Raw genomic sequence first — 10602 nt, 5'->3', positions numbered from 1 at the left:
ATCAGATAGTTTAAATGCATTGGAGGCTGTTTCAGACCTTGATGCTTACATGGGTCCCGATGTGCCAATCATCACCGAGACTAGACTGCTGGCGATTAACTTTTCAAATGTCAGCTTTGTTTATTGTGGAAGGGAAACCAATCTTGTTGCTGATTGTTTAGCAAAGCACTGCTTTAGCCTTGGTTTATCTGAATTTTGGGACTCCAATCCCCCTGACTTTATTCTTCCACATACTGTAAATGACATGGCTATTATATGAGAAATAAAGTTATTTACGTTCAAAAAAACACAACGCATATCAAGGCAAATTTGCTTATGTGACAAATAGTTAATGGAGAAACAGATGTTTGTGATGACATAATATATTACCGTAACATAACGCACCCCAAGGCAAAAATGGGTCTACATCTAGATAAATGAAGTCTTGTATGACACCCTGCCTCTCTCTCTGGCGGACGGCGGCGCTAGTCAACGGCGATGACGGATGGGAAGGCGGTGTGTGACATATGGGCCCACGGTTTGGGTGGTATTGTGAGAAGGGCAACACCCCTCACATGAGGGAGTTGTGCTCTTCCTGACCCCCTCTCTACGTGGAGGTTGCGTTTTTTATCACCAATATTTTACTGGGAAAACGAGAGTCGTTGGACTAGCTTTTTTGGCTCAATTCTAAGAGTAAGGACAGGAAAGAGAAGTTGTTGGAGATGTTTTTACGAAATACTTGTCGTTTAAAGATGTGGAAAAAAAACTTGAAGACAGAGCGGTTGTGCTACAGGGATTGTGTGACCAAAAACTTGAAAACACATATAATTTTGTATAGCAGTCCAGAGGGATTGTGACCAAAATGTTTATTCTATCCGTATGCTAGTTAATCACATACAATTTTCTACACAGACACCTTAATTGACTAGGGAAAACAATACAAGAGCATATCAATTACACCAAGCTAAACAAACACCTATAGGAATTGAACATAACAGCGTTAGCTACAGTAGTTGCAACAAAATCTGCTAATAGCACTAAAAAAACTTGTCAAAAATAAGGAATTCACATGGTTAATCAGCTCCGGCTTCTTCTTTCCTATAGATTCCTTGTACTGTACCCCCTTTATGTCTGTATTGGCAAAGGAATAAACTTATGATCATACTGTTTGTTTTATAGTCAAGCTGTGGGCCTTCTGGCTTCTGGAAGCCCTAGATCTCGAAACACTTCTCCTTCGATCCGAGAAAAACATCGAGATTACCAGTAAAAAAACTACTACAGATGTTGCCCAAACAGCAAAAATCCACATCTTTGATGATCTGGTTAGTCTCTTTGATCCATGTACACGTGATACAGTGTCTGTGGCTCTTTCAACAGCCTGCTGCCTGGTCACATCCATGTGCTCCACATTTCGTCCAATTGTAGTTGTGGACGACCGTTGTGTAACTCTCTCTGATTTATTGGAGGTTAAAACTTCCTCAATTTTCTTCGAGATGCTGCCTATGGTGGTGCTTAGTCGAGGGCAATTTCGGCGTTTGTGGTGCAAGTATAGGGCCTTGTTCAAAGCCTTGCCACACTCGATGCTGAGAAGATCCCTCTCCCGTGCATTTTGATCGCCTTTCGTGATAGCAGATGGATCAGGTGGTTCAGGGAACTTGGCCCAACATGTGTTTACAATATCAGCGTTTCTCCAGTCTGCCTTGTCAAAGCTCCAATCACCAACACCAAATCTCAGCCCATAATGGAAAACCTTGTAATTTACTCCAGGCAGAGGAACATAGCCTGGATATATTAATATGTCACTCCTTATGATGTGTCGCAGGTTAAGCTGCATGACAAGTGAAGAAGAAACTGTCAAGCAGCAAGATAAACCAATTTTGCAGAGAAGGACAAGATCATAGCCCTTATAGTTCATCGTCTATACTAGATTTCTAGAACTTATGAATGCTAACTGCCAGCTGGTGCTATCCATACTAGCTTTCGAACTTCTACTGACACCGAGAGATCTAACTGCCAACTGAAGCTAACCATGCTAGCTTTCTAGAACTTATTAGCGCACGCTTTCCATAGACTATCTCTAGCAGTTACAAGCACCATATTTGCATTGATGTAAACATCTACAGGTTTTAAAATGATTCAATATAGCCAGTAAGTTCTAATGCGATGCAGCCAGTTGCAGACATATGCTTGCAGTTGCAAGGACAAAAGGGGAAAAGATAAACCACTACACATACCTCGGCTGCTGCAAAAGAGTAACCATACATCTCACTTATCCAGCCAGAGGCATATATATCACCAGTAATGTTTGTCGCATAGTGATCTTTGTCTGCACGAACCTCTTCTGATTTGTGCAGCCACAGCATAGCAAAACGTCGGAGATCATCAATATGCATGATAATGACACCACCAACCTTTTCGCATGCAGATGGATTGCGAGTGTGTATCTTTGCAAGTATGTTATCGCACCCAATGAGATAACTGACAAACAGAAAGGATGATATTAGTACATGGTTCTCTCATATGCAGTAATTACATGCATCACTGCCTCAACTTTGCAATGAGACTTGCACAAATCTTGAAGTACGCAAGAGGTAAGTTGGTTCAACGAACTCTTAGATGTGCACTAAGATTTGTGCAAACTCAGCATGGAGTCGATGCATAGAAGCACCTCTCAACATATCTGGTAAACAGGAACTGTAATATCACTAAACCACAGCAACACATGCTGCAAATTACACAGCGCCACATAAGAATCTTACTCATAGGGAGTTGAAACAGGATGACCAAGTTTTGCACCATACTCCCATGGAGTGATGGGACCTCTCATGATCATATCAGCATCCAAGATAACAATGAACTCAGCATCAGTCTGCACATGGTTAATCCAATGGAGAACTGCTGCTGGTTTATTAATTGCTGGGTACCTAAGAAGAACAAGTAAAAGATTACGTACCGAGCAAAAGTTTTGAGCGCATTATTAAGCCAGAAGTTTATACCAGTCCCCTGTCAGTGGGTGTCTGTTCATAGATGGAACATAATGTGTGGGAGCAAGGTCACGGCCCTTGTAATTCTTCAATTCCTCGTCTGTACAACTCAATAAGCGTGTAATATTACCAGGCTGACCGCTTATACGAAAGCTGTGCATGAGCCCAACAGTTTGCCAGTCAAAATACGACGAACATTCGGTTGAGAAAAGGGTGTGTATTTTTGGATGTCTGCTTTTGGACAATGCAACATGCTGTACAGTCAATTTGTTTTCAACTTTTAGACTGTTCCAGTACTTTGGTTTTGTAAGCTCTGAGAACCTTTTGCTTTTAAGGAAGCTCAAGTATTTTGACCACTGTGGTTTCGGGCAGCCAACAGATGTGTGATGCAAAAGAAGCCCTTCGTTCAATGTGTTAATGCACTCGATGCTTAGATATAAGGCCCGTTTCACATTTGGGTCAGATTCCATCACCTCAACCTATATAAAGTTAGTAACATTAAATAGTCACATACAGCATAGCTAGCCACTGCCTACCAGTGAGAACATCCCAAAATATGGTTAGGAAGACTGTTTACCTCTCTAGGGAATGGAGGTGGAGGAAATAAGCGGTTGCAGTCATAAACTATACCATCCTCATGGTGTTCTAACTTGCTGAAGGACCAATTTCCAACTTTAAATGGCAAACCATAGTGCAGGATAAGTGGCTCAGTGCCAATTCTTGGAGTATAGCCTGGGTAGATCATTATGTCATCATTTATCTTGTGTCTTAGACCTACCTGTCAAAGAGGATTATAGTATTATACAATGAAGGTAATACGTAAAACCACATAAAATATACTCGGGAAATATTTGCTTTCACAATGCATAATACAGTGAAGAAGAGTAATCGAGCTTACTTCTGCAGCGCCAAATGAGTACCCATACATCTCACTGATCCACCCCATGCCATATATATCACCAGTAATATTAGTTGACCAGTGGGACTTATCTTGCCTCACTTCTTCAGTTTTTGACAGCCACAGAGGGGCTAGAGCTCTTAAGTCATCGATATGCATGATCAGAATTCCACCAACTTTGTCACAAAATTCTGGATGTGCAGTGTGCAACTGTGCAAGGATGTTATCACAACCCTTCAAATACCTAGTTAAGAGAATACGTAAATAAGATAAATCGGAGGCTGAGTTCCAGACTTCCAGTCAGACAATGATATGAACCTGAGTTAACAAGTGACACTCAGTACAAAAGGTATGCTCTGCGAGGAAGGATGAGTCACCAATGTCTAAACTATTGATGTGGTACAGCACTATTTCAGTAACTAATTTTACTACCATCGCCCAATTCCACATTACCATACTAAGCAGAAAATGGACAGAAGGATCATCAATTCTAAATTGCTGACTGAAACCATACCCATAATAAGCTGCAACAGGCTTGCCTTTTTCTGCTCCGAGTTCCCAAGGGATAATCGGGCCTCTAACAATCTGGTCTGCATCCAAGATCACGACCCAATCGACGTTGTCCGCCTCTGGGCTGTGCTCCAACCAATGTACCACCCCTGCAGGCTTGTTGATGGCTGGGTACCTGCACACGGAAAATGAACACCAAGGTCACTTTCATTCCAAATGAGGAAATCTTCGAAGCTCGTATTCATATTCATCCATGCCCCAATCAGTTCACTCCAAGAAGGGCCTGCCAAATCAAGCACCTCACCCAAATCAAGCGTTATAAATTCCAAATGCAGAAGCAGTCCGCAACTAATTTCTCAGTCCGTCTCAAATCCTAACCCCAGAAGTTTCAGCTTCGGCCGGGCGCAGGGTAAAGTGGAACAAATGGGGAACGAGGAGGAGAGGAGCATGCGTGCTGAATGTGCGTGCGGCGACGAGAGTTACCTACCAGTCGCCGGTGCGGGGGTGGCGGCTGTAGGAGGGGACCTGGAGAGTGTGGCCGATGCGGAGGCCGCGGTAGGAGGGGAGCTGGTCGGGGGCGCAGCTGAGGAGGCGGGTGACGCCGCCGGGCTGCCCCGCCTTGCGCAGGCTGTGGAGGAGCCCCACCGCCTGCCAGTCGAAGTAGTCGCCGCACTCCACCGAGAAGAGCGTGTGCAGCCGCCGCCCCTCCCCGGAGGCATACACCACGGCCGGCCACAGCAGCAGGAGGAGGAGGAGCGCGGCCGCCGCCATTGGTGGTGGGGTGGCGGATCTCGCGCCCGGATCCTACCTTCGTTTTCTCGCTGCTTTGTGTCCGAGCCTCTGACCCTGAAGGCCTGAAGGATTCGTGTACTGACGGAAGGCGACGGGTGCTCAGGAGTACGCCAACCGGGCCGGTTTACGTAAACCCCCTAAAAAGTCAAAAGGCAGTGCTGGTCTTGGGTAAGGTTCAAAGCTTGTGTGATAATACTACACCCTGTTCGCAGTTACAAAATCACTACGGTAGCAAAATTGTTTTTATTAAATACTCCCTCTGTCTTAAAATGTAAGGCATTTTTGCCCACTAACATTTTGAGACAGAGGTAGTAGTAAAAATCTAGTTGTCGGCCAATGCGTAAACCTTGAAACTTGTGGACGCCTTACATAAATCAACCGATAAACGGGGTGTTTAACAAATAATAATCACACTAATTTGGGTATAATTTACATGATTTTCTCAGTCACCGAAATTCACTCCGGAGTGTTCATACTTTTGGCATCACAACAGAGTCAAATGGAAGCACGCTCAGATTGGCCGGAGGCAGACAGTTCAGCTGGTGCAGCAGCAAGTGAGTTCCAGTGCAATTGTGATGCAAACTGGTTATGATTGCAACTCTACTGTTTCATTCATCTTTGCAGATGCTAGATTAGTTTTGGTTTGTATCATACTGCATCAAAGTCTACTAACCGCTACCCCACCCAAGAAATTCTTTTGTGTTAGATCAGTAGTAACTTCTCCGTCCCACAATATAAGATCGTTTGTGGGACGGAGGGAGTAGAAGTTATGTTTGCCTGTGATGTGCAATGGCAATAGCAAACACAGTCTGCAATGCTGCATCAGAGCGAAAATCTACAGCAGTGCTGGCTCTGAAAGCAAATATTCGACAGTCTCCATATATATACTTTGAGAGATCCTCGAAGAGTATTTATAGATTATACCATGCCACGGTCTATAATACAGACATTTTTATCAAAAGTGGAGTTACTACAATTAGATCCTTCCACCAAAGGATCAAGTTAGAACACTGCAGCCCTACAAGAGGTGCTATATGGAGACATACCAAACAACACCATCCTCTCCTCGCAAAACGGCATGGCCGAACAGAAGGGGGATTATGCAAAGAGGCATCCATCCATCAACGGGTAGTCCGTCGTTTCGCTGCTGAAGTGGTCTTGATCATCATACCAGTTACTTTGTAGCCCAGATAGTATCATCGCGTCGTTGTAGTGAAACAAATCAATGCTACTCAGCCCTACATTCTCAAAGGAGAGACCTCCTTGAAGTGGGTAGCCGGGGAGATCCTCGGGCAGAGAAGCAAAATCCGCCCCGCATATGATGTTTGGCTCCTCTTGCGAACGAAGCCAGGAGCCTTGGTTGCTCGTCTGGCCGAAGTAACAATCTTTAGTGCTAGGCAAACCTTCCACACTGGAAAACTTCCGGTCAGCAGCATTGGTTGCGGTCACAACACTGTCACTGATCTGAACAGAAACCGAATCAGCTGTACATGTCAACGCCGGGGAGAAGGACTTGATGCAGTCAAGAAGGGCTGGCTTCACATCTGAGAAGTTTCTGGCGTCCATCTCCGTACTGCAACTCATTGAGATAAGCGGCGGTGGGGTAAACAAATGGCCAGGAGCAGTGGGGTGTTCCAAGTCTGGCTTTGGTAGGCATGCATAATCCCCTAACAAGTCGCAGCGTGCATGGTTGTGCTTTGGGTACTGCATGAACTGCTTTGCTGGCACTCCTCCAGTCCAGGCCTGGCATTCCAGTATCATGGTTTCTGATGGCTTCCTGTCCTGATTCACTGGCAAACCTTTGAACGACAGCACGCCGCCTATTGGTGAAACACCGGCGACATTCTGAGGTTCGGCAGCTGAACTTACAGAATTCATGCTTCTATCTGGCGCCGGTAAGGGGACCGTGCGCTTGGTTTCTTCTAACTGAGAATCTGACAAACTGCTCTGGCCTTGTATCTTCTGGGAAGCATGCGGATATCCACTGGAAGTGTTGCTTGGTTGCTCTTGGAAGGAGCTTCTGAGGTTAAGGTTCTCTGATGATGGTCCCTTAGTGCTGAAATCTTGCCTGCCAGAGCCCAATATCCTTTCCTCATTCTGCTTTTGCAGCCTCCCCAAGTATAGGCGATATTTCTGCATTAACAACGAATTTTCTTCTGATGAATACTAGAAAACCATTCCTTAGTTTTCAGGAATACAATGATTTTACCTGAATTCTAGAGTGTTGGGTAAGTGCTTCAGAATTCACATGAATTTGTATGCATTTTGAGTATGTGATATTTGACAGTTAAAGGTAAGGATTCAGGTTAATATAAACTGCAAAAAAGTATTTTTGCAAGGGAGCTACTCAGAAAGTATATGTTCCTACAGTAGCTCGACCAATGATCAAATAGGAGCTTTGTCATAACCCATGAACATGGCACAGGGAAAGAATGCACATGGCGGGAACTCATTGCAACACCATAACATCCCTTTTTGTGTCATTTACTGAACCAAGAATCTCCTTTCACTTACTTCTAGGGGGAACTCTGACAAAGGTGATCTTGTGTTATTTTAAAAAGGTGATCCTTTATTGCACGAGAAACTACCTGCATCAGATTATAAATTCCAATTTTACTGCTATTCATACGCCTGATTTGTGAGTTTCAAAGTTGCCCAAATTTGTCATGACACACCAGGTATAGGGAGTTGGAGAAAAGTCATGGTGCAGTTATCTGAATTTAGTGTGTCCTGTATACAAACTTTCTTGATTTTATTAAAAATCTGATTTAACGCCCTCTTTATGAACTCGGTTCCTTTTTCAAGAAAAGAGACCATAGAAATTTGCCATTTGAACATCATGTCATACCTGAAGATGGCTAGCAACATTCTCTCTTGTTAAGCCCGGCACGTTCATCAGGTCCAATATTTTCTTCGGCCCCACTTCTGCAAAATGACGGCATTGCTCTTTTGGAATGAGGATCATGCTGATTTGATAAATTTATAGGAAGGTAACTGATAAATATATAGGAAGGTAACTGATATTTCAGAGAGCACTCACTGTCGAATCCAATTTGGTTCACAGCATTTACAAACTTCTGATGCAGATCAACAGACCAGACTACTCTAGCCTTCTTAGCAGTAGCACCGTCACTGGAGTCCTGATCTCCGTGGTCCATGTCTTTTCTCTTCCTCGTGGGATCGGAATCAACTGTCATAAATAGGCCCTTCTCATCAAATCCCTCGAAACCATATCTTAGTATCTGGAGATCATCACAGCTATCATGACCTTCGATCTCTTTAACCTCGTGCATTTTCTTCCTGTATACATGTTGCCAAATGTTCCGGAGTTCCTTCATCCGAACAGGCTTAAGGAGGTAATCGCAAGCACCATGCTGCACACCTTTCATCACCCTACTTGTCTCCCCATCAATGGACATCACTGTGAAAACAGAATGGAGCAGTTTGGCAGTTTTGAGTAGATATTCAAACTGAATAAAAATATCATTTCTTCTTTGAAAATTGCAGGGGTTTGGTGTTGGATACTAACTTATAACAGGCAGATCCATCTCAAGTCCAATGTGTTCAAGAAGCTTGAAGCCATCCATATCTGGCATGTTGACATCACTAATCACAATGTCGAACCTGTTTTTCCTCTCCCGGAGAATTTCAAGAGCAACTCTAGCTAGGCCGCATGTGGTAACTGCAGGTAGATAACTAGTTTAGTCTAACTGATAAACAGATAACTCATCATCATTCATCACACAAAAATCATGACTATTAACATAAATAGGGAGGCATAAAAATGGTTTCTGCGCTGGCGCAAAACACAAAACAGAGAGGCTAATAGATTGGTAGTTAAGTTAGTTAAGAACACTGACCACTCAGTAGGTGATGATTGGCAATAGGTCTACCAAAAGGACAGGTAAGTACTGTATGTTAAAACTGAATTTTCTACATAGCCCTCAAAGTCCCCAGTCACTGGTGTCACGGAAATATAACACCTAAATGGTGAAAGGCCGCAAAGAAGATATCGTCGGAAGTAACTACACGCTCTGAATTTTAATGTGTGGTTCCTGGTAAATTACACAGGAGTTGCCTCAAAAGCAAATTACGCAGCACCTCAAAGAAACAAAACTGATTCAGCAGTGATACCAACCCCTCTGCGGAGAAAAAGATATCCATCTGAATTATTGAGCAATCATCATCACATAAAAGTGGACACAGACTCGAAATGCATATGTTGTTCGCTATACAAATTTTTTAGCCAAAAAGGGTTTGATGGACAAGGCCTCTGCTGCTCGCACTCAGTCACTCACGGTTGACACCAACCAGTCACATACACACACAAGCAAAAACAGACACAAAAGGGGAATCCAAAAGCGGGCAAACCGCTGGATGATACAAATCTATGAAAGAAAGTTCCCCAGACAGCCTAAATTCGATCGACAAGGTCCGAAAAGTCCACTTCAATCCCAGAACGCACACGCACACGCACACAATAATTTAATTATAGCGATTAGTCTCAACTCTCAACCGATTTCGCTGGGTAATTTAAACAAGCAGCAGGCACGCATGGGCGACGGACGGATGCATATGGGGAGGCGACGGCGTAGCCGCCACGCCAAGCCGATCGGGAACCCGAGGAGGAAAGCAGGCGAAGATTCGAACCTTCGTAGGAGCACTTGCGGAGCATCTTCTCGAGTATCTTGAGCCAGGTGGGGTCGTCGTCGACGACGAGGACGCGCAGCCCGTAGGGGAAGGCGGACGCGTCGGCCATGGCCGCGCCGCGCCGCGCCGAGCCCCCCTCCTTCCTCTCTCGGTGCGCGGCGGGCGGGGGCCTGCGAGTGGAGTGGGAGGGAGCAGGAGGGCGGGCGGTGGGAGGCAAAGGTGGGGAGGCGGGTAAAAGGGCCGGGGGTTGGGGGGAAGTGGAGGGGGAGGGGGCCGATTAATATTGGCGCGCGCGCGCTTGCGCTTAACCAACTTTATTCCGACTGCGGCTTTTCTCGCGAGCCCAACAAATGGCTTTGGAATAAGAGACGAAGCCGAGCCGAGTGAGCCGTGAGCGGACTTTTGATCAAGTGGGGGTGTGAGGCGTGTTGCTTTTCTGATGGTTCTGCCCGTTCTCTATGGCTGGGAAATGTTATTGTTATTAGGCATACTGACTGACATGGGGCTTTGTTAAGTTGTAAGTTGGGTCTTGTGATAGGAGATAAGGGGCTAAGCTTGTCTGAATATAATGTGCTTTCCTGGCTAGTGGGTGATGCTTTGGTGGTGGATGTGGAGGCCGAATTTTGTAGATGCAGATGAAGTGCATTTTGGATAGGCGGATGTTGTAGTGTGGCAACCGATGTATGTCTGCGGATGTTGTTGTGAAGAGATTATTCTCTAAACCAGCCATGGGGAAGATGAGTGTGACGGATTTACAAATAATTCTTATTACACCGAGTCCCGGTATGT

The 10602-nt window shown here is 44.8% G+C and overlaps 2 protein-coding genes across 3 annotated transcripts; both read right to left on the bottom strand.

The window, feature by feature from the left end:
- Positions 1 to 791: 791 nt before the first annotated feature.
- On the bottom strand, positions 792 to 5244 carry LOC123062812 (peptidyl serine alpha-galactosyltransferase). Of its 2 annotated transcripts, none has more exons than XM_044486484.1 (8): positions 4859 to 5244; positions 4376 to 4546; positions 3862 to 4105; positions 3541 to 3741; positions 2976 to 3442; positions 2739 to 2903; positions 2214 to 2457; positions 792 to 1807 (listed from the first exon to the last, which is right to left on the bottom strand). In XM_044486484.1, the coding sequence occupies exons 1-8, from the start codon at positions 5140 to 5142 to the stop codon at positions 1139 to 1141; spliced, it is 2445 nt and encodes an 814-aa protein (XP_044342419.1). In that variant the 5' UTR covers positions 5143 to 5244; the 3' UTR covers positions 792 to 1138. The 2 variants fall into 2 exon arrangements, with proteins under 2 accessions (XP_044342419.1, XP_044342420.1); XM_044486485.1 differs by having other exon boundaries at positions 4855 to 5222.
- An 800-nt stretch (positions 5245 to 6044) lies between these two features.
- Positions 6045 to 10052, bottom strand: LOC123062810 (two-component response regulator ORR26). The gene is made up of 5 exons (XM_044486481.1): positions 9814 to 10052; positions 8693 to 8845; positions 8204 to 8584; positions 8012 to 8088; positions 6045 to 7296 (listed from the first exon to the last, which is right to left on the bottom strand). The coding sequence occupies exons 1-5, from the start codon at positions 9920 to 9922 to the stop codon at positions 6262 to 6264; spliced, it is 1755 nt and encodes a 584-aa protein (XP_044342416.1). The 5' UTR covers positions 9923 to 10052; the 3' UTR covers positions 6045 to 6261.
- Positions 10053 to 10602: the final 550 nt, after the last annotated feature.

Source organism: Triticum aestivum, chromosome 3A, assembly GCF_018294505.1.
Source record: "Triticum aestivum cultivar Chinese Spring chromosome 3A, IWGSC CS RefSeq v2.1, whole genome shotgun sequence".
NCBI lineage: Eukaryota > Viridiplantae > Streptophyta > Magnoliopsida > Poales > Poaceae > Triticum > Triticum aestivum.
The sequence above is the reverse complement of the archived record's forward strand: the minus strand, read 5'-3'. Positions and strand labels throughout refer to the sequence as shown.